This window comes from Falco naumanni, chromosome Z, assembly GCF_017639655.2.
Source record: "Falco naumanni isolate bFalNau1 chromosome Z, bFalNau1.pat, whole genome shotgun sequence".
Taxonomy (NCBI): Eukaryota; Metazoa; Chordata; class Aves; order Falconiformes; family Falconidae; genus Falco; species Falco naumanni.
This window is the reverse complement of record NC_054080.1, coordinates 20,088,972-20,113,326: the sequence shown is the minus strand read 5'-3', so window position 1 is coordinate 20,113,326 and position 24,355 is coordinate 20,088,972. Positions and strand designations below refer to the sequence as shown.

Here is a 24,355-nt window from a genome sequence, read left to right as displayed (position 1 = left end):
ACCACAATAACCATTTATGGAGAACAGCCATTGCAAAGACAAAAAAAGCCACAGTGTGTGGGACAAAGCACAATGCAGACCTGATCGGACCTATCAGCATGTCAGTCTCTCTCCCCAGCCTGTCAAAGGGCAGCCTACTTCATCTGTATCTCCACCACAACTGTTCTGACTGGATCCAACCACTAAGATCAATTAAAATGAAGCAGTCTAAGTGACAGACTTGACCCCAAGACTTGCATTTCTCCAGAAAAATGCAAATGGAAGTTACAACCTGCCTATGGTTTATTGCTTTAGAAAAACTTTACATTCTACTAATAGACACAATGATTTAGGACACCTCAGCAAAAAAAACCCACCCTAAATAATTCCAAAAAACTGTATCTAATTACTAAAATTAGACCGCTTTTTGTAAAAATACATGTCCTTAGAAACTTAGCACAAAAGAATTTAAGAGGACAGGTTTCCTGAGTAAGCAGTTTTGCCCCCATCAGACAAATGCACATATCTGTATAATCCACTTTACCAGGAAACGATCCCTCTCTGACCCATTGCTATTACAAGCTTTAGCCTCTCTTCATTAACCCAGTCCCATGCTTAAACGAAGGGGTAAGCATCATTATACCTTCATTAAACCTTGACCTTAGCAAATTTGAATGGAAACAGATAGGTCTATATTTTCACTGAAATTACAAGAACAATAGAGTAGAAATAAACACTTGGTTTAGATCAATTAGTGTGTACATCACTAGCAGATTAATTACTGTAACACAGAGCTCCTAGCAGGTTAATTTAGCCTGCCTTTCTAAGTGCAGTGGTGATCCATTCTGGAAATGTAAACAGAAATGCACTGAAGATCTTTCAAGAGGATGGTTTGCCTATGCATATATCTAGATAGGCAAGTTACAGAACTACATTCCTAGAACGGTCAGTAAATGTCATTACAAACACTATCTGACCTCCTTGTCACTTTTGCATTCATATTTTTAGGTCCCAGTGATGCTTATGCTTACTTTCAAGGTACTAGTTTAATTAGAAGTATAATTAATCACACCTCATTAAAAAATGCATCAGGGTATAATATAAAAGCTACAACTTACTCCACTGCATTGCTGTTCTTCCATCTTTAGTGATGTCCCATTGGAATATGGCATTTACTTTCTTTACCAATTCATTTCCAATCTCTTTTACACGACGACCAATTTCTTCAAACACAAGGTCACTCTGCAGCCCTGAAGTCTTGAAAAAAGGAAGTATAAGAATTTAAAGTTGGAACTCCATTTAAAAAGTTCTAAATATGTCTGTTAGTTCAAGCATTGTGTCCAGGAGAGTCTCTACTCCAGAATTATTAAATGCAATTGAGATTTCTTCCACCACAAATAATCACCTCTAGCAACTGTCAGCATTAAAGAGTACATTCAAGCAGAAAATGCTTCATGGACTCTTCCTTAGGAATTATTTAAAATGCTGCTTGTGCAGTTTTTGTCATTTATCACTACAATTTCAGATATGTTTTACAATTAGGGACTTAAGGGCTTCTAAACTGCCCTTTATTCCCCTTGGAGGATAACCACTGGCCCTTTCTCCATGGTGAACAGCATATTAGTTTTTAGAACACAAAAATGTTTTCACAAGTACATTACTTAAACTTAACATGGAAGAGATTCAAAACATACTGCACTATGAACACAGTCAGACCTCCAGTGTAGACACACAATGTGTTTATCATTTAAGTGCGGGACTAGCTACATTTACATTTTCAACTTATCCAAACAAGCCTTGTTTTACAAATCTTTCATTTTTTTTCTTTAACAAGTATTTGTACTGGTTAAAATGCTACACTTTAAGAAGATGTTCCGTGACATTTTTCATCTAACTGGACTTGGAGCAAAGAAGCTCTCATAGCTTTAGCTGTTCTGCTGTGCCTACCTGCTCACCAAAATGCAACACTCCTTACGCTGCTGTCTTGCCACCTCGTCGGCTAAGCCTAACATTCTCCATTATATAACAGAGTTCCAGATGACATCTGAATTTGCCAGTCTTCACTCATTCAAGCTACTTTCCCCTGGTGGATATCTGCCTCTGTCAGCAAACTTCTGCCAAAGCACTTTAATTTACCAGAGTAAGCCTAAGGAAAAGTAACTGCTTTGCCCATATTAACTAAAAAATCAAAAAACTCTATAATTATTTCACTGAAAAGTTCTAATGCTTGTATGTTTGAACTTCAAATGCAGACCTGGCAACAGTGCAGAATATCAGAGGACTAAACACTACCAGCAAAAAGAAATGAGTTCCAGGAATATATCACAAGCTTAATATGAATATAACTATCTCAATACTTAATAAACTTTGAATGAACTTATGAAACTTAATGAAACATTGAAGTTTCATCCTTTGCAGGCAGGAATCAATGGGGAAAAAAGATATAGTTTATTAAGGCAATGCACTGTTTCTTTTGGACGACATTAAGAACCCCAGACATCCTCAGCACTGCATGTATATATAGTTCTATCTTTTGTGGCAAGTCCAGTACCCAAGGCTTAATGCATACATGCATAGGATTTTTTAAAATATGTAAAGTACATATTGTGTGTTAGGCCTAATGACATGCACAAATAGCCATGAAAGCATTCTTTCAAAATGACTCAATGAAAAAACTGTTTTCTACAAGTACACTATATCTCATTTTCCTTTTTTCTATTCTAATGCCTTCCTGCCACCTTCCCCACGTCTCTCTGAAAAATCTAAGAAAGGTCACACAATTTTACAACTTACACTGAGTTTGATCTTTTACACCCACAAAATAAAAACAAAATGTTTGTCTTAGAAGTACAGCCCCAAATTATAGCAACTAATTTCAATCTTAAGTTATGCAAGTGCTCAAAACTTGTGGCCCTCACTGGTGTATGCCTCGCTTTTTTTGTAATATATAGCATGATGTTTATCCTGACAGTTCGACTGGCAGCAAGCACTTAGAATTTCATCAGCCTTCCTGTGTATCTTAAAATGTCTGTATTTTTCCCCTCAAATAGATCCATGAACCTCTGTATCTTAAAAACAATGTGTTTACATCTCTGAATTCATACACTCATCTAAGTACTGCAAATTAGACTGGTCAGTGATCGAAGTATTTTTCCTGTGTTTTTCACAAAAACAAAGCCTAACTACGCTGCTTTGCAAGTTAAGACTTCTGCTGCTTCCCCTTACCGTCAGAGGCTCCCGAGCAGAAGGCTTATCCAAGGCTGGTACTATATCCACATAGCCCCCTGCAATAGCAATTTCTCCAGTCTCTTTGATCTGCGGTGAGGGAAAAAAAACACATTAAAGAAGTAACATACTTGCAAAAGTCACAACAGAAGGGCAACCAAGGAGTCCTCCTTACATTTTAAAATCAAAGATTAAGAAAAAACACAAAAGTTCCAGAGTAAAAAAAAAACAAAACCAAAACAACCACGCTATAAATGCATTGTAACCTTCAGGCAAGCTAGCATACTATGTTTTGCAAACAGCTTGTGGGAACATTACTTCGGGGGGGGAATTAGAGAAAACTGGGACCTAACAGAAGCGCAGTGTTACAGGAAGGTTTTTAGGGTAAACCTTCCCTTTCAGAATGGTTGGCGTGCACAGGACCTACTTTACCACGGCTCCCTAAGCAACACACCCTGCCATCCCAGCACCTGCTGATAGGAGTAACGGAGGGTGGAGCGCAGTGGAGACCCCATGGCCAGGCTCTGTGGTACTCCTGCAGGAAGGGGGACCTGATGGCACCACACAGCTGACAAGCTGCACAACAGTTCCCAAATGAAGAATCTATGAGATATTCACTGCTGAGCCAACCACTGTGGCAAAATTACTTTCCTCAGATGAAATAATCTCACTGTTACACTAACACACACACCCATCGCAGAGTCACCTGCCTCCAAAGTACTACCAGACCTCATTGGGCAAGCGATACCAACAAGTAACAAAAACATGTATGACTTGAGTCACTCAAGCTCCCTCTCAATGCGGTCCTGGACTGAAGTAACTCCAAAAGGGTGGCTCTAAAGTTGTTACTTCTAATCAAGGGAGTCAGCCCTGGTAAGGATGAGAAACAAAGAGCAGATAATGAAAAGATCTGAGTTGTTGCAGATAGAAGACTTCAAGCAAGGAAAGCTCTAGCTGTAAAAGGAGACAAGCTGATAAGGTGTTGCAGTCCACAGACATCAACCGAAAATTAGATGAAAGCAGAACAAAGCTAATTGTGGTAGTGAGAGATCGTGACCTCCGACTCAAACAGCCCCCCCCAAAAGAGGGAAAAACCCCCACTTGTGGAGCATGTGTAGTTAGTGAAGAACTTCAGCAGTGCTGTCAGAGGATGCGTACTAATTTGGATTAGAAGCGAGAAACTTGTAACCAATCCTGTGTATGATAATGAATATGCAATGTACTATGAAGCATTAAAAGTAAGCAAAGCTGGGGAGAAGTTAGGGAAGACTCCACCGTAACTTCTGGGATCAGTTGATGGGCTGAACTCGTCTCCTCCCCCACAGGAACGCCTACTGGGTAAGAACTTTATTGTATGACTAACTCGTGCTAGCCATTGTTGGGTGCATTAAGCTTGTTTTGCAGTCAGTGTATTATCATTGACAATGTCTGAACCTTATTCTGTCACAAACTTGTGTTCTGTATAAAAAAAAACATTCAGCTGAAGTTCATTTTGTGTAAGTCTTTGGAGATCTGAGTAGTTATTTCACTCAGTGACACTGTCAGTGTGGGTCCCTGAATAGGTCAGTCGATTCACCCTCCAATACAGTGGGCTCTCAAAACACAGGTAGTGGACAGACTGATCAGGCACAGGGCACTTGTCTTTCTTGGGAAACTGACAGGCTGATCAAATATAAAGGGCTCAAGGACCTCTTTTAACATGACACAGCTCTTTAAACAAAGTAATTATTTGCTTCTTCATAAACTATACCAAAATATATGGCTGTTTTTCTGTTCACAAAATGGTTGAAAAATCTCAATTTATCTGAAAATTTACCTTCAGTGTTACAAGTTACTGTTAATGCTACCTCATAAATAGTTCTGAGAAAGGCAGTGTTCTAAAATGTTTTTCCTTGAGCCAGATACGCAGTTGTCAAGAGTTCATCTAGACAGTTTCATTACCTCCACATGCCTTACACTGCAACTTGAACTAGAAAAAAAAAAGTAAGCATGTAAAACCAGAAAGCTTGGAAGAAGAAAGACAAAAACCACCTGGATATCCTTCTATCTTATTTTTTTTAAATAGTTAACTCGGAGAAGAAAATGGGTTTCCTTTAGCACTGAGTCTTTAAGGGATCTGACAAACCATTCTGACTTAGGGCAGCAAACAGAAGATGGCAAAATGACTGACCGACAATGCATACAGAGAGTTATATGATAAATAGCCAAAGTGAAGGAATATCCAGTATCACAGCCTAGCTTATTGCACAGGTAAAATTAATTCAGAGAGACTACATAATAACAATTACTCAAATCATGTCTAACAGCTTATCACCCACTGCTACTGCAGACAATGCTGAAAATGGACTTAAACCAGCACATCAAAGTTATACGTCTACTTTTAGTTTGATTTAACCAGAGTTTACTACAAAGATGATGATACTTTGTTTCAGACTAATACAATACGCACTAAGAAAAAGAATTCTGCATAATTTGTAATTGTTGAAACAAGATAGTTTTCTATAATCCTGTTAAACATTGTAATTTCTCTCTAAAATGTTACTCCACACTTGTGGAAAAAAAACTGTAGCAAAATTCCCCCAAACTCTACACATTAGCAATTACTAAATCAAGCAAAATAAAAATTCCAACCTTTAAGCACAACAAAACATCCCACTCTATTTACAAATTCCAAAGGACTTGGAAGTACATAATAAATTCTGTTAATTTATACTCTACATGCAAACCCTCAAAAGTAAATAACCTGAAGTCTAGAAATTCTGTCAGGTCAGGGCGGTAGTACTTTTTAAATATAGCTACACCATCTCCAATACAGTTATCTCTAGAGCTCATCTGAGGCACCAAATTGTCTTGTTTCCTACTAGTAACCAGAGATGGAGAGTTTGTACATAGTAACCTTGATGATGTTATTCAGAAATTCTATAGCTGCCAACACTCATTGTGTGTGCCAACAAGATTCACCTCCTTCAGTCAACTTTTATTCCACAAAGCTGTATTCCTGTGGAAAGTGCAATCCTACATCTTTAGGATGACTCTCCTCACTTGAATTTTCCTGTCCAATCCTGCACAGCTGCAACTATCCCTGCTGCTGTACTCACTAATCAATAGCAGGCCACTTTTTTACATAGACGGGGTTGCAAAACTTCAGCCACCCAAAGGACTGTAAATTGCATCTGCATAAACCAACATATATTGACAAATACCTGTAGCAAATCACAGTTTAAGAAAGTGACAGTATCACAGGATGCTACAACAGAAGTGATAGGGATTTACTTTTCACCTCCACATGGAGTATTTTACTCTTAGTTTCCAGTAAGTATCCTACCAAGTGTAGGAGAAGATTACAGGATACCCACACAAAATGCTAACATGCCAAAGAAAACAGAATAATGCAAAAACTGAATTTATAACAGTGCAAACTGTTTTACTGTAGCTATTCTCCACAGATGCAGCTCGAATTTAACTCAGTTTAAGCTAAATCTGCGGAGGTTTACCTGCATAAACTAACTCTCAGGAGCTGACTTAAGATAAATAAATGTAAAAAAAGATGTATATACAAGCTTATGACTCGCTGCAGAAAACAAGTACAAACGATGCTGACCTGGGAATGACTGGTTTTTGCTCTTCCACAGTGAACAGACACAAAATGCAATACAACGAAATGAGTTCTCATATTATTTAAGGAGTGTATTAAGTCCTATGCACATAATAGTATTTTTATTGGAATCTTAATGACACCATAAAATATGTAAGAATATTTCATTCTGTTCGCGTATTTTTTTTACAAAACCTTCTTCACTAGTGTGCTTGATGAGCCACTTCCCTTCATATACCCAGTCATTCAGCCAACACATCTTTCTCTAAAGCCCACAACAGTGAGTTCGTTCTGACCTTGGTCTGAAAATGGATTCTATTTCCTTCCTTCCACATGTCCGTCTGTAAAGTTTGCCCTGGATAGACTGGTTTTGCAAAGCGAACCTAAAAAAAAAAAAGTAAAAAAAAAAAGAAGTGGGGGTGTGAACAGATCTGTGATATGTACATGCAAAACTTAAAAGCATAGGGTCTACTGAAACAAGAAAAAACAAAGAGAAAAAACAGTCACCTAGCAATGTAGAAAGCCTAAATATTTAAGTAAACACACTTGAGGCATTATAATGCATGCAGCAATAAGTAGAAGCAATTGTGGGAGTTAAGATGGTGCAAAAGCCTTTTCCCACCCTAAAGTGTTGTGGCTTTTTGGCACTAAAACCAGAAAAATCAAGAAAATTAACTGCAAGGAATGAACACACAGACCTTGATCGCCTTGAATCTGTTCACATCATTATTTGCAAACTGCTTCAAAACGTTTCTAGCAGCAAACCCGAAGGTACATAGTCCATGAAGTATAGGCTTCTTAAATCCTATTTCAAAAAGTAACATTTTAGCACTTATAATATTACGTGTTTGCATGTTGCTTCTGTAAGTATCTATATTTTATTCATAGTATTTTTCCTCCTTTTTTCTTTTTAGCCTATCTCACTGAAAAACTGCCTGTTACCATTTATTGTTTCCTCTACTTTGAGGCAAGGGAAAGTGCTCACTGAGAACTGGCACTCCAACAACGCATATGCTATGTAAGACTCACAAGTAAAATTAGTCCCTGTCTGTAGAGGTGACAAAACTAAAAACTAGGAGATTGGCTCTTTTAGTATACATGTATAGGCACACCAGACGCACAGTTACATGAAAGTATGGATATCAAGGGTAAGAGGTATTTTAACGATTAAAAAGTGATACTAAGATTATTTGATGCTTCCCATTTGTAATTCCTACTCGTGGTTGCCAAACGTCCTCAAATATAGCACACATTTCAAGATTAACTTTTCTTTATTTACAAGTGGAAAAAACCCTGAAAAGATTTCATTTTGAAGGCATCTAACAAAAAAGAAGAAAAAAAAAATTGCAGTGTTTTTTTTATACTGACATTTTAGGTCAGGTTTCCTCACACTTCTGTGGTTTGGAGCAGGAGCTGAACCTTGGCAGCGGATAATCTTTGTATTAGCACTGAATCTTTTTCCAGGCCTGTCAAATGTCTGACAAAACAAAGCTTTGAAAACTGGCCTGAGATTTGCTGAAGTGCAACGGTTAAGTTTTAAAGATGCTGCTTGTACTGAGTATGTTCTGACCCTTTAACAGGTTGCTCTGACCTGACAGGGCATATGAACAGTAACTGATCACACTTGCAAGAGCTCATGGATTCGAAACAGGTCTGTCCAGCTCTGGCTTGCCTTGCCTTGCCTGGAACTCATCTGCCACTCTCAGCTGCCAGTCTGTTTTTACTGAGCTCCAAACAACTCTTCATAGCATCTACACAGCATGAAAAGTTGCCCAAAGGGACAACAGCTGCAAGAAAAAAGCAAAAGCAAAACAACCAAACAAAAAAGAGGGGACAGGAGAAAGTCTAGCCTGCAGAGAATCGAAAGATGTAGAAGAAGAAACCACCTTCAAGACAGAGACAAAAAAGCCACTGGGACTCAATGCTGGGAAAGATGGGAATACTGAGACACAGCCCAAAGGGAAGACTACCAGGAGTGAGGATGAGAAATGGAAATTTTGACTTCTTAAGTTAGGAGACGAGATATGACAGAAGGACAGGCTAAAAGGAGCATGAGTCTGGTTTTTTGCTGTAAGTATTCCACTCTGATCATTCTGACATTTCTTTCCTGTAAAATATTTGAGTATGTACGCTCTTAATAGCACTTTCTTTTTTTGTACACTGTGCACCGACTATTTCTGAAAGCAAAAAGATAGCATGCAGTCAACTCTAAAACACATTACTGGCGTTATAACAATATCAGTATTCAGTATCTCTCATACAGAATTTTATAGGGACATTTAGCTCTTTAAAAGTTTAGCTCAATTCACTATGCAAGAACCAAAACCCACCACTATTTTCAGAAATCAGAAACAGACAAATATATATGGTCCTATTCTCCCCAGTATTTCCTTTATAAAACTAATGCATACTCAAATCAATAAGGCTATCAAGTTGCTTTTTCTCTAAAATGAAAACAAAGTAAATGTTGCTTTCACTTACTGATATCTCGGAAATACAAGCTACAGGACTAAAGGCACAAGAATATATACAGGAGGTAGCATATCTCCTCTGAAAAATTACCCACAAGAAGGCTTGACAATAATCCTGGAATGACCTGAGCACATCACACTGAAAGCTTGCTTCCAGTGCACGCTGGGTGACAGCGAGTAAAACAGCATGTTTACAGAGATTAAAGACAAAGTGGTGTGTGAATATGCCAAAAGAAAAAAGCTTTTGATTACTAGAAAAAAATAAGAAAAAACTTAAGACTCATTTTCTTCTTTGTTTGAACCTGCATTTAGTATAGGTATTTGAGTAGCCCAGTTCCAAAATTCCAGCGTAGTGGTTTTCAGCTCAGACATAGGGACTACCTCATCTACAGAGTTAATTTCATTTTTCACTGTGTCTGAGCTACCTGCTCATACAAAGAGCACTGGAAGATTTCTAGTCCTCTGCTTTTGTAAGGTTTTTATAGTTTATTCTAAACACTGGAGTTTCAATTACAAACATGTATTTTTCTCCTCCAGCATCTTCAAGAGCAATTGGGTGATTCCATCCAAAATCATGAGCTGAACAAACACACACAATGGTTTAATAAACTGGGAAAATCTCTTTATGGACTTCGGTGTTTGATTACTGTTATTTATTGACAAAAATTTACAGAGAATTATAGAAAACACAGTTAACCAAACAATTATGATGTACTTGCAAAAGGACACTGTTGAAGTATGTTAAATCTAATTTGAACACAGAAGCACAGCTCTGCTCTACTTATCTTGGTAAGAACACCACACAATGATAGTTCTATATTAAAAAGTCACCAGAAAACTGAAGACCAATCATTGCAGACCAGTATTTTCTTGTAAAGTTTATGATGATAGAACACATTCCAGAAAATTTCTTACATAAATCAAACTGCTGTCTGCCTGGAGTAATCACATTATACCATTAGCAAGGCCTGAAAAAAACTTCAAAAAATACCTTTACAACATAGATTTAAGAAACCAGAACCTTCTTTAGGGATTTCATGTCTGCAAAAATCCGTTAACATAGCCTATGGTCTGTTCCTTTGGCATGTAGCATTATATAAACGGACAAACTACCGCACTAGCAGTTTTATAGCAAAGAAGTGCTAGCAAACTGCCTCTCCCCTGCTCTCCTGAGATTTACTGGGATCAAGAAGACTACACAGAAGCACAAAAAATTCTACCAAGGCCAACATAATCTCAAAATTAATTAGATGGAAAGAATTATCTGTCAAAGAATTTATGGAATTCCTTCAGAAGCTTTTGGTAGTCAATTATTTCTGCTTATGAAACAGAAATTGTAAAGATGGGATAGCAGCAACAAATAAGCTCTAAAAGGTAAATAGGATAGCAGACAGGTTTCCATTGTAGGTAGAGTCCACGCATCGTTCCATATTCCTAGCTACAAGAAGCAATGCTTTAAAGAGAAGTGTCATGCAGAACTCTGAAGACATCTAATGGTGACTCTAAGAACAGTTATAAAAGCAGCACTTTTTTCCAGCTTGCTGGACTTACAGACTAAGTGGGAAAAAAAAGATTAAAAATACATTTACATCATTCTTTGTCCAAATATTAATACAATGATATCTCTCAGCTCACCTCCAAGAGCAGCAAAACTTGGATCAATGTGTAAAGGATTCCAATCCCCACTTAGCCGATATAAGGCAGCCTGCAGAAACAGAGAAAGAGAAATGGGAGGCTAGCCGTGCTTGGTAGAAACAAGGAGGAGTTAGTAAAAAATTTATCACAGTTTAACAAACTTACCACATTCTATTTTACTAGTCCTTCAATAACATGCTCTACAAAAAAGCAGGTGAAATGGAAATTAAATGTTATGGTGCAGACAAACTGCCAAAGCTCCAGGGAAATGTGCCAAGAACTATGTGTGGTCTTGGTACATAAGAAAATAATGTAATTGCTTAAAGGAAGGAAGGAAAAAACAACCTACTCTGCCGACATACAGATCCAGTTTCACTAAAATTTGGCAACAGGGAAATAATGCATTTTCTAGAATTTGTCCCTAGGTTCTACAGCTTGAAGTGTAATTTTAAAGGAGTCTTCACCATGACAGATTCATCCACAATTTTTTTTTTAAAAAAGCATATGAAAACTTCTCTTTTCAAACACACATTACCATGCTTTTTCAGCGTTTGATTTAGCTTACAGAGTTCAGAAATATCCTTATCTTTCCCTTTTAAGAGTAACATGATTGTGATATACTTCCCTCTTAGCAGCTCCATGGGTAGCTCGTCCCAGTATTTAAAACAAACCCCAGAGTAACATGCCAAGCTTTCTAGAAGACTTTTGCTTCATGTTAATCTTTCATACTAGTAAAAAGTAGAGACAGACAGATGTAGTGTTTGCATATACTGTGAATGTGAATAAACCTGAGAAATCGTGAAGATGGCTACAGTACTTCAGTTTTCTGTCTGCGTAGCCTTAGCATTTTCATTAACAAATTTTGTATTTGCTGTATGTGTACAGTGGCCAGCAGTCCATAACATGAGAGCTGTGACATGCCAGCCTGTGCACCTTCCTGAACTAAAAACTTACTCCCTTATCATCAGTTTTCTGTGAAATCCAGTGACTAAATGATTGTGAAGTACTCTGTAATACGACATCCCCAAAAGTACAGAGAAAATCAGTGTGTCACGTTAACTAATGCCAGTGAACATTTCACAAGTTTAGTAGTTTTATATGATGGCATGATGAACCTGAATTTAATTGAAAGGAGCTTTTAAACTGAAAACGAATTTTATTTCACTCAAGCACATTACCGGCCTTTGGAACCCCTTGTCACTAATTATTTTCTCCCAGCACTTTGGACTGGGATCATAAAAAATGGCATATGTTTATCCAAATAAGGGTAAACTGCACTAAATTGTGTTTGGAGGAAAGAAGCTAACAGATTTCAAAAGGAAAAAGGAAAAAGGAAAAAGGAAAAAGGAAAAAGGAAAAAGGAAAAAGGAAAAAGGAAAAAGGAAAAAGGAAAAAGGAAAAAGGAAAAAGGAAAAAGGAAAAAGGAAAAAGGAAAAAGGAAAAAGGAAAAAGGAAAAAGGAAAAAGGAAAAAGGAAAAAGGAAAAAGGAAAAAGGAAAAAGGAAAAAGGAAAAAGGAAAAAGGAAAAAGGAAAAAGGAAAAAGGAAAAAGGAAAAAGGAAAAAGGAAAAAGGAAAAAGGAAAAAGGAAAAAGGAAAAAGGAAAAAGGAAAAAGGAAAAAGGAAAAAGGAAAAAGGAAAAAGGAAAAAGGAAAAAGGAAAAAGGAAAAAGGAAAAAGGAAAAAGGAAAAAGGAAAAAGGAAAAAGGAAAAAGGAAAAAGGAAAAAGGAAAAAGGAAAAAGGAAAAAGGAAAAAGGAAAAAGGAAAAAGGAAAAAGGAAAAAAGGAAAAAAAGGAAAAAGGAAAAAATTAAAAAAGTAAAAAAGGAAAAAAGGAAAAAGGAAAAAGGAAAAAAAGGAAAAAGGAAAAAAAGGAAAAAGGAAAAAAAGGAAAAAGGAAAAAAAGGAAAAAGGAAAAAAAGGAAAAAGGAAAAAAAGGAAAAAGGAAAAAAAGGAAAAAAGGAAAAAGGAAAAAAAGGAAAAAAAGGAAAAAGGAAAAAAGATTCTCCAAAGGAAGCGTTTTCTGATATATTTCTAACGTCGTTTCTTCTGTTAGAGCTGAAGCAAAGGACAGTGTAACTAGAAGGGTTCTGAACTCATATTATCATTTTAATCCATAATCCATTTGGTTTATTTTTAATCTGTTAATATTCAGGTCCACTTCTTCAAGTACATACAGCGTTCACACTAAGCTCTAATGCTCTCTCACATGTCCTGCTAGCCTTCATCAACACAGCAAGAGTTCTGAGTCTCAGTTATGGTGGAATGTAGAAGAGCTTGTCACTTCTTTCTGGTGTGAGAGTTGGATACATGTGCTAAAAACAGTGAGAAAAAAAATACTAAACTGCACCATAGCTTTAAGTATGCAAGTCTTAGAAAGATAAGTACAATATTTCTCCATGGCTGCTTACATTGCTGTTTACCCTTTTTGAAACACTTCTTTCTTTTGAAAACAAAGATGTATCAGTAAGATGGTATCAATGGGCCTGAAATTTGTAACTGTAAATTCTACTTTTGCCCAGAACATATAGTTTTTTGGGGTTTTTTTTGTAATTATCATCTAACTGATCCTATAAATTCTTAGGAATATAGTAAAGACTGGAAATTTCATACTAACAGAACACTACAGTTCAGACGGGTCCAAGTGTGACCTTCCAAAAGGGACAAAGGAGAGGGCAAATGTTTTGCTGAAAGAACATATAACCCAAATTAATCTTACAGCATCACCAAGAAGTAGAAATAGCAAAGTTATCTCACCTGGTGAGAAGAATAAAGCCAAGACCTCCTGAAGACAGTATTGTCTAGCGCAGGACTCTCCAGCTAGCAATGTACAAGCCCAATCAACTCCAAAAAGCAAGTCAACAGACTGACAAGGGATCCTATACTGCAGACGCCATTCTACAGGGTGCACCCAAGGAATGTGTGGTGAAACACATAGTGCTGGTTCAGGGTGGAACAGGAAAGCTAACTGAGATAATGTAAATATCTACACTCTACTACACCACTAAGGCAGCTGAAGTGCTGAGTGGGAAGGGACAGTTGGAAACAGCCTGACAATTACCATCCATGGAGATTACCTGCTCCCTTCACTACTTCCAAGTTCTCACACAAATAGAAGAAAAATGGGCAACTGAGTGCAACCACATTCCCACTCGTACACACACAAAACCCACAGCAGCGGGGGTTCAGAGAATAACGTGCACGTGCTGCTCTTCTGACTTGCTGTGTCTTCACTGTCTCCCTGGGTATTCCCCTGGGTAGTTGTTAAAACTGTGTTTTCACTGTCAAAAGGTAGAGATGAGCATCTCTGATGTACCACTAGCTTATTTGCTAAGAGCTGTCTAAAGCCTTAATGCCACCGATATCAAAGTTGTAACACTATGAAAGGAACTTTCAGTGAGGAATAGACCCCTAGTTCCTTAAACAAAATTTTTAAACGGACAATTTAAAGAGAGTTGCTCCTGACAGAATTCTACAGAGTACCACCCTTCATTACTGGTTTTCTTTTGAGAGTCCAAAAGCTAACAGCAAATCACCACTCTCAAGAACTAGAAAATAAAAACTGCTAGATGTAAAATAATTAAATCAAATAATTAAATGACTTTTTAACTAAATTAAAATTCTACGGTCTCACTTTCATTCTTCTATTAATTGGAGCTTTTACAAAAGCTGTCAGGAGGCTATTTTCACAAAGAAGCTGTTGTAATAAAGTTTAACCCAAATTAAGTAACATTTACTTGCATTACTAAAAAAAATATTTATTTACGGTAAATAAGGACTAATTTCTGGTTTAAGCTCAATCTCAACTTCATTCTAGCTATGCAGCTGTTCCTTACTAAAGTTGTAAAAGGAACCAGCCATTTAATGGGGGTAATAATAAGCACTACTTGGGAGACAATATTTCTACCAAATACTTTTCAAAATTACTGTAGTAAAAAGTACTTGTGCTTCACTAACAAAACAGATGTAACATTTAGGAAGTAATTAGGTTCAGAAAATTAAATGTGATCAATGTATTTAACTAGAAGTCTGACACATGAATATGGGAGGCAATACTTGCCTTTTTGTACTTTCAGTAACTGTAAGTGGGACTGGTCACAGCTAGAAAACATGTAGGCTGAACTGAACAGAACAGTTACAGAGCAGGTTATTTCAGATGCAATATAGCCAAGTCAGGTAAGTCAACAAATTTCTTTCCATTTACCACAGTCTCTGGTATTACTTCATTATTTAAATTACATTCCGTAAGAGAACAGAATTGGTTTAAAGCCTTGTTGGCTCTACTTTCTATATTCCTCGAATAATGACATTTCCTAAAGTCTTGAGTGAGTGATAGCATTAAAACAAACAAAACAAAACAAAAAAAGAAGAAAAAAAGTGATGCATCCTTGGAGGATGAGAACAGTCAATTGATGTGGGGCATTAGATTGAAGTCAGTCATAATACGGTTAGACTGTTCTCCAATTAATAACACAAACTGTCAAGTCTAATTTCCTAACAATTTAGGATTTCTGCCAGATCACAAAAGAAAAGGCGATATCCAACCTGTCTGTGCCAAGTTTTCAGTCTTGCCTGCAGACCGCAATAAAGGTCAGTGGTAAAGCTAACGAAAAAGGAAGCCATATATTTTCCCTCCTAACTGGGGAGAGAAAGAGCTCTGCCCAAGAGCTTATCTTACCAAGTATATGTGTGTGTATGTATACACAGACATATATGCGTGTACATATATGCATGTATACTTTACCTAACAGCTTATTCGTGTAAGAGTAAGCAGTCAAGCAATCTCATGAAGAAAAAACAATCACAAAACTCATCTACACATTTCAACGAACAATGAATACTTCCAGTTGAACTGGCAGTGCTGGCGCTTCAAAGGCTCTAATTCAGCACAGTACTTAAGCAATTGAGCCAGCTACTCTTTGACTGAGATCCCCATTTGCCATACCTTCTTTTTTAATTGATTATCTCTGTAAGGGTAAGGAGAGGTAATGGGAAAAAACAACTGGTAGAAACAAACACATATAAAGATAAAAGGGTTTTATTTGTCCCTCCAAATAACCAACTACTTTTTTCAAAGTAGGCGTATGTGGAAAATAAACAAAACAGACAGTTTAACTTGCTCATAATAGTTTCCAATGCCTAAATACATTTTGTGGAAGCCTGGATCACACATGATTCTATTTTTCAACAAGACTATAATTACAAAATACAAGTGCGGGGTTTCCTGGACTACCTAAGGTTTGCAGTTTTATGTTCTTAGTGGTCTGGACTATCCAAATATGACCTTATTCCCTACATACTTTGGCCTCAGGAATAAGAACTACTAAAATGTTGAATTAAAACACTTTCACATACACAGCTATGAACAGGAATAGGTGTAACAGCTATAAAACAGCACTACATCTTTTCTCCTTTCTCACCCCACATTATTCACGTCTTTACCCTTACCACATAATTTTCAAATTTAAAATCAACTTATATATTCTGGCATAGGCTTCACAGAATTTCAGCTGTTTTTCAGTAGCACGGCATATGTACAAGAAAGTCTTCCTTTAACCATACCTCTCAATCAAAAAGAATAAACCACTTTGGTTTGGGGAACTTCAAATGGAGTAACAATTTTTAAAGGATATAATGCATAAATAAGAGGAGGAAACAGACTCCTGGTAATGGAGAGCTGCTTGTTTAAACAAAATGACTGCCAAGCTAGTATCTCCTCATCTCACTACATTCTAAAACAAAATTCTAGTATAATCCAAGCCCTCAACTATTTTTCAAAATTGTCAAGATTAGAGTATGCTCTGATCTTCTCAACAGGGCTAAACGCGGGCAGGTGCGTGTGTGTATAACACTTGAAATTAGTGTAACAACATGTACCAGCCTTTTAAGGAAATGACTAATACAAAGGGTCACTCGCTATACAGTTTCAGGGGTTTTGAGAGTATCATCTCTACATACTGAAATCTCTAGACAAATTACGAAAATTTTACGAAATCCTTGCAATGGCTTCACATCCCTTTGTTTTACTTGTATTACCATTTGTTGTTAAGCACTTTTTCCTGGCATGCTCTCCGTATCTGTGAACCCACTTCAGCACTTCATTTGTTCTATCAGGAAACAAATTATTTATGCTACAAACAGAAAAAAAAAATCACCTGAGTCTCTCAGGAGACTCTCCTGTTCAGTTCTCTGAAGTTAACTTAAATTTACAGGTTTTCAGGCAACACTATATTATATATTTACAGAGCAGAGCATAAAAACCCCAAACATTTATCCTGTAACTAACTGTATTTTCCCAACCTATGCACATGTTTTCATCTTCTCTCTCATGTGATTTATTGCACTCATTCAAAAAAAAAAAAAAAAAAAAAAAAACCGAAACTTAAAACACTCACCTTCTTATAACTCTTTTCTTCTCATCTATTCAAAATAAGGATAAAATCCCTTCAAGTAAGCAAACATAACCTGGAAATAACCAACTTTTTTTTTCCCCACCACCACAGAACGTTAACGATTACTTATTCTATCTATACACATAGAATCATAAAATCATTTAGGTTGGAAAATACCTTTAAGATCATCAAGTCCAACCATTAACCCAGGACTGCCAAACCATCACTAAACAATGTTCCTAAGAGCCAGATCTACATGCCGTTTAAATACCTCCAGGGATGGTGATTCTGCCACGTTCCCGGGCAGCCTGTTCCAATGCTTGACCAACCTTTCAGCCAAAGCTCTCTGTTCAGCCAGGCAGGTCTTCTTCCCACTGGCTCGACTTTTGGTACATGGGGACAGCCGGCTCCTGTGCCTTTAAGATTCCCTTCTTGAGGAGTGTCCAGCCTTCCTGCACCCCTCTGCCCTTCAGGGCTGCCTCCCAAGGGGCTCTTCAACCAGGCTCCTCAACAGGCCAAAGTTGGCCCTCCAGAAGCCCAAGGTAGCAGTTCTGCTGAGCTCCATCCCTACTTCTCTGAGAATCAAAAACTCTTACCATTTCAGGCAGAGTGTCTTCCCTAGTTGGCTGACTCGCCACCTGCATCAGGAAGTTATCTTCCAAAGACTCCAGGAACCTCCAGGATGGTTTCCTCTCTGCTTATTGTACTTCCATCAAAGAGCTGGTAAGGTTGAAATTCCCCACAAGAACAGGGTCTAGCGATCATCGGACTTCTCCCAGGTGCTTATGGAGTATTTTGCCTGCCTCTTCGTCCTGATTGAGAAGTCTGTAACAGACTCCTGCCATGATGTTGGCCTTCCCCCTGCTTTCTACACACAAACACTCAACCTTATCATCACCATCATTAAGCTCTAGACAATGAAAACACTCCCTAACATACAGGGTTACCCTACCACCTCTCCTTCCTTGCCTATCCCTTCTGAAGAGTTAATAGCATCCATTTATAGCAGCACTCCAGTTGCATAAGTCACCCCACCACGTTCCCATGATGGCAACTATGTCATAGCTTTCCTGCTGCAGAATGGCTTCCAGTGCCTCCTGTTTGTTGCCCATGTTGGATGCATTGGTGTAGATGCACGTCAGTTGATCCCGCCACCTTTTTGCAGGGAGAAGCCTTAATTCCTGTGTGACCATTCTCAGGTGTTTCTATGGTTTCTAACATATCAACTACCATTGCAGCTTTGCTACTGCATGGATTTCCATCCCCTACCTCCAGTGAGATGGCAGACTGCAAGACCTCACTAGCACAACATCCCACAAACATTGGTATGCTGCCCCCAGGCTCATCTCTAGTAAGCCTGGTTTTATTCCTTTCCTCCTTCAAATCTAGTTCAAAGCTCCTTCAATGAGCCCTGCTAACTTTTGTGCAAAGACCCTTTTTCCCCTCGAGACAGGTATATCCTGTCTGTCGCCAGCGGGCCTGGTGTTGTATAAACTGACCCATGATCAAAAAACCCAAAATTCTGCCTGTGACACCAGGCCCAGAGACACATATTGATGTGCTGGCTCTTCCTGTTTCTTCCCTCATCATTCCCTAAGTTCTCTGAAAACACATACAAATATTTATGTACACTTGAAAACACAAATTAAATCTGTGTAGAGTAAAAGGTGTCTTTCCACAGGTAAGTATCCACATCCCAATTACACAGAAGCTTGTAAGGGTCTTATCACTCTTATCTTCAAAGTAAAGCATTGACTCATAGTACTGAACCTGTTGACAACTGGCAGAAAATATTTTACAGTAAGTTGTTTAAAAATTCATTAGGGTGTTAAATCTTTCTCATGCACCTCTTTCCTTCCAAGATGACTTCAATAAGTTTTTATTGCAAAGTCCAGTCTTTTACAACAAACTAGATCTGTGCGTAACTGTCTTCCCAACTGTTTCCAGCTACATGAAGAACTGCAGATTTAGCTCAACTTGACACGGTGAAAGACTAAACTCAGGTAGCTAGAGGACAGCAAGTACGAGCAAGAGGACTGTGTAACTGAGGATGCCACAGTGTCCTTCCCTTACTCAGTCAGTCTCAGTCACATGATGCTAATGACACTACTTGAAACATGGCACCAATTATTTTCTTCTTTTTCAGGGAAAATGGAAAAGAACTGTATTTTAAAAATAAAATAACACCAATAAAAAGCAGTAATTTCCTCACAACGCATTGGGTAATGATCAATCTAGATATACCTGGCACAGAGAAGGGTTTACATAGCTTGCATATTTTAAATCCTATCAGATTAGTCTAGATATGAATTTACTAAATCTCTCTAAAAATCTCTGAATGAGTAAAGAATCATTATATTCCCTAAACTGGCTTGTTGTTTTTTTTTTTCCTTGCCACTGCATCACATTCACACACACACACACACAAAAACCAAACCATCAGATGCTATATGTCACTCCTTTAAATACGCTCTGTACAATTAAAATGGCTCAAACATTTATAAACATCCTTACTTTACAGACTGGAAACCATATGACAGCAGGAAAGGTCGTAACTGTCAGTAGCACAAACCAATTCTGGCTCTCCAATTTAACATCTGAAGGTCTAATTCTTCAAAGCATCACACTTTTGAAGTACATTGTACAAGTTCAGAAGCGAGCTTCTATGAATTTCAATTTCAGCCAGTGATGCTTGGACACCCTCCTCCTAGTCTGACTCCTAAATTTCATCTTCCAAATTCCATCATCTCATCATCTCCTATCAGCCACTTATTAAGGAGCACCCGTGTCTGAGTGTTTTGGGATAGCGCAGTAACAGCTGCCCACAGACCATAAGAATTTTATGGACAAAGCAAAGAAAATCCTGTGTTGAAGAACTGCAGCTCCAACCAGTCACCAACCATGAGAACATTTTCCTTTCATTACTCCTCTGAACACAACTTCCTGCAACAAGTAACACAGGAAAATTGACTTCCTATGCTATCTCAGCTCATGCCTAGACCTCGCTCTGCCTGTGTAAGCAGTTCTTGAAGGTGAAGGACCAAACACACCATTTTTGCCCGCATGACTGAAAACTGCATCATAAAGTACTGCATACAAAGGGGATTCTTAAAAACAAAGGAAGCTTTATTTGGTATTTTTGTCTTTTTAGAGACTGCAACATTTAAAACATGATTGTAGTTTTCCAAATGAAAGCAACTTAAAAATGACAGGATATCAAGAAGCTGTTCCCCCAGCAGACTAGTAGTCTCAGTTTCATCAGCTCTGACAAGGATCTTAAAAATTCTTGAAAGCAAAGACAGACAGTTTTCCTGACCCTGAAAACCACAGAGCAGTGCTTGAGATACCAAAGTTACATGGAAAAGTACCTCTGACAGAACTTCGTATGTGATAGCTCACATGACATTGAGACTTGAAGAGGGCACAGCTGCATTTACACAGCAGGTCCCAAAAACATGGTAGCCTTGAGACATCGTGTTTTTAAGAAAATATCTAAATGGTCTTTTCTACCTCTTTGTCACATATATTTCTATCAACATAAGTAACAAATACACAGAGTCAGAACTTAAAGTGTAAGAATGCTTTAGTGAAATATATGATACTGTTGCAAGCCAGGATAATTTTTCAACTGGCAAGCATTTCTTAAAATTGTTAGACATTTTACTGAAGTTTTTGTTAATGTCAGCTCATTTCAAAGTCCTACAAACTCTGCATGTTACAGCTTTAGTTTTTCCATGTAGACAACCAGAACAGTTAGCTTTCAGAAGCAAGCAGGAGGAAACACATTAAAACTGAAATGACTTCTTGAAAAATTCCAGTTTATGGGCTACTGTTACACTGTTCAACAACATTGTGTATTCTGAACATTAATTCTCATATTTGAAGATAGAGAACAGTTTATTACTTGGGAGGCAATCTGCACAATATCTGAACGCCCTGAGTTTTTCCAAGAGAAAAAAATACATAGAAAGTACTCAACAAACTCAAGACTCCGTATTTGCTTCCTTCCTCAAAAGTGACTTGCATCACTCAGACATCACCAACTTTTAACAGCCACTGCAGCTTATTTTGTGTGCCATCAGAAAATTAATTCCCAAGAAATCAACACATTTGGGAAGGAAGCGAAAAGAAAACTCTGCAGAGACACAGGTCATTCACTGCCTGTGACTGTTTATTGCATTAGGAACCATTCTCCAAAATCTGTTTGATTAATTTAAGGCCCTGGTTCAAAAACCAGCAGGACAAGAGTAGCTTATAGATACTAAAGCTCTGTAACTACATTAAACATTCCCTACAAGACTGAAATTGAATGATTAATTTCTTGCTAAACAGCTAATAGTCAAACACCCTCCAGACTCCTCAATTTTCTGTCAAAAAGTCTGTTTTATTCAAGAGATTTATAGCAGTGTATCTAGTAAAGCATAGCTCAGATTAGAGAGAGAACAAGCTAGAAAAATACGACAGCACATGCACATCTCCGCAGGGCAAGATGGAAAAATGTCACCTAGTTCTTTGCAGAAAAATTCCTGAACACAGAGAAGAAATGTTTCATGTCCTTCTTGAACAGGATATAAATTTAAAGCCTTTTAGAAGGTCAGATACTTCTAAATTTTTCTTAACCACTTTCCATCTTTAAGCAGCTTTCACCATCGTGCTGCAACTCATTCATAAGCACTGGCTGGTGTTTAAAGAACTTCTCAGAAATGGGTACAGATCTGAAAGGGCTAAACATTTATTATACTACCTGCTAGTAGTCTTTGATACCACTGACCGAAAGGACTAGTTTGTTCTGCCAATGGTCACTGGCATAACACAATCATTTTTCAAGGAACTGTAGGTGTCTGTACCCTCCATTCTGCTGAACACATGGTAAAGGGCAAAAATGGTTCTTAGCTCTCTGTTCCCATTACCCTCTTCACTAAGCAGTACTTCCTCCTGTCTGAACACACGCAAAAAACATTCTTCCTCTCAGAAAAAAAAACAGTGTAGCTGAGTTAGACCTGAATATAACTTTTAAGACAACCACAATCATTGACTTCAGTGAAAGACAGAAGTCATCACAGTAAACATTTTTAAAATGTGCATGATGGTCTAATTATCTGCAAGTTTAATACATGATCATGCTATGAAAGCTAAAGGCAGAAAAAATATTAATTATGAAGTGCAGTTTAGCCATGTAATTGTGGTAATACAGAAACCAAATGTTGAATGTCACAACTATCACTGGAAATTAATACAGTCAGGTTAACTCAAATGTCATCTGCAAACTGACTCAGTCTGTCTCATACACTATAATAATTCAATAGCTGAATGGCAACAGTCATTTCTGCCAACACCTTTTCCATTTAAACACTAAAAAAAACACCCCATATTCAGAAACTTCAATGCAACTTCTGTGCCAGCTTCCATTTTCAACAGGATTTCAGGCAGTTATGTGTCATTCCACAGACACATAAATGTAAAATCTTGGTAACATTTCCCCAAGCTGTCTTTCCCATGAAAGTCTGTATTCTTGCCCATAACGTTCCCAAGTTCTACACATTCCCCTTCTTGTACACAGGCATCATCACTTAAGCACAGATGCTACTGAATAATTTGGCAGGTAAAACTTGCAGTTCTCAATGTCCACTGGCTGTGGGTCCTGCAAGATCTAATTGGAAGGGAATTCTCTTTATATATCTACCTGTCAAAACAGATCTTAAAATAAGACAAGCCTGGTGGCTATTCTGTGCCACTTCCTTTATTTCCTAAAATCAGTTTTGCAGTAGCAAAGTTTCCCAACTTCTGTGTTACAGGGTAACTACCATCTTTTATCTCAAGAACTTAGCATTTTATGCACAATAACAAGTCCAGGTGTAAGAGTTTAAGGCTCAGAAAGTAAGATTACTATATGAACGAGGGGATCATAAATGTCATCTGAAAATACATGGACCTGGAATCAATTCTGATACATCCAGAGGAGAATCTCAGCTAGGGTTCTAACATTCAAGTATGGGGTCATTAGGGTTGCTTTATCTTATCTAATACAGTGCCAGCTGCTAGACAGCACCTTCCACTACATTTAACCACCTCCCGGAAACAACTCTCTCACTGTTCCCTGCTCCTTGCTCACCTTGTGAACTTTTGATGAAGCCTATTTTAAAGAATTAGACATCTGTACCTCCTAGACCAATGCTGTGAATTTTAGGATGCAGCAAGTACATCAGCGATAGGAACAGAAATGCTTGGTCTCTTTCCTGGTTTAAGTGGGTAGGGCTAACTTGGACTTCAAGCACACCAATCAGCTGGGTAAGACCTTTAGTTACTTTGTATATAATCAGAGGCTAAGCAGACATTACAGTTACCACAATTTGGCTGACGCTCAACATTTTAATTGCATTTCCAAAAGCTATAGGCTCCTGCCATGACTAAGCTGCTTTTCAGAATATGACTCAGCCTAGTAGCTCCAGACTTTCCTGTCTTACTTGTCTGACACCTGCATATGTTTACCTTCAGGCAAGGTTATATTTATTTACTCAGGTTTTTACCTATGGAAAGTAGATCCCTGTGAACCAGCGGGACTGTGGACAGATGGAAACGTAGCTAGACAGTCAGAATTTCAGGTTTCCCTGACTACTACTACTACAGAAATTTAACTTTTTCAAAACTGTGAACTTTAAGCGCTTTTTTTTGTCACAAAGTGTTTGCCTGTACCATTTGTCATAAATTTCAGATTTCGGACATTTTTTTTTTTTTTAACTACAACAGAATACAAATGTTCATCATTCAATGTAGAATTTTGTAATGAATTATTATAACATTGCATCAGCGTTACGGAAAGAATTCTTTAGATAGCACATTGAACACACTGTCATAATTTAACCTAGCACAAATTTTAGCTTCATGTTTATACATAGATTTATACAGGCACACACATATATACATATACACACGATATATATCTATATGGTATATATTATACATAAATACCTGAGGTATACTTGAAAATTTGAACTATCAGTGAACATCATGTAAGACTCCTTTCTCCAAAGTGAACATTTCCACACGTAAAGCACACAAAATT

The 24,355-nt window shown here is 37.7% G+C and overlaps 1 protein-coding gene across 1 annotated transcript in view; it reads right to left on the bottom strand.

The window, feature by feature from the left end:
* HSD17B4 (hydroxysteroid 17-beta dehydrogenase 4) overlaps positions 1-24,355 on the bottom strand; it is a 66,756-nt gene that overhangs the window by 10,456 nt on the left and 31,945 nt on the right. Inside the window, exons 18-22 of the mRNA XM_040578905.1 lie at positions 10,906-10,975; positions 7,498-7,604; positions 7,096-7,182; positions 3,205-3,294; positions 1,098-1,236 (exon numbers count right to left, since the gene is read on the bottom strand). Of these exons, the coding sequence (XP_040434839.1) occupies positions 1,098-1,236; positions 3,205-3,294; positions 7,096-7,182; positions 7,498-7,604; positions 10,906-10,975 (493 nt within the window). The remainder of the gene's footprint in view (positions 1-1,097; positions 1,237-3,204; positions 3,295-7,095; positions 7,183-7,497; positions 7,605-10,905; positions 10,976-24,355) is intronic.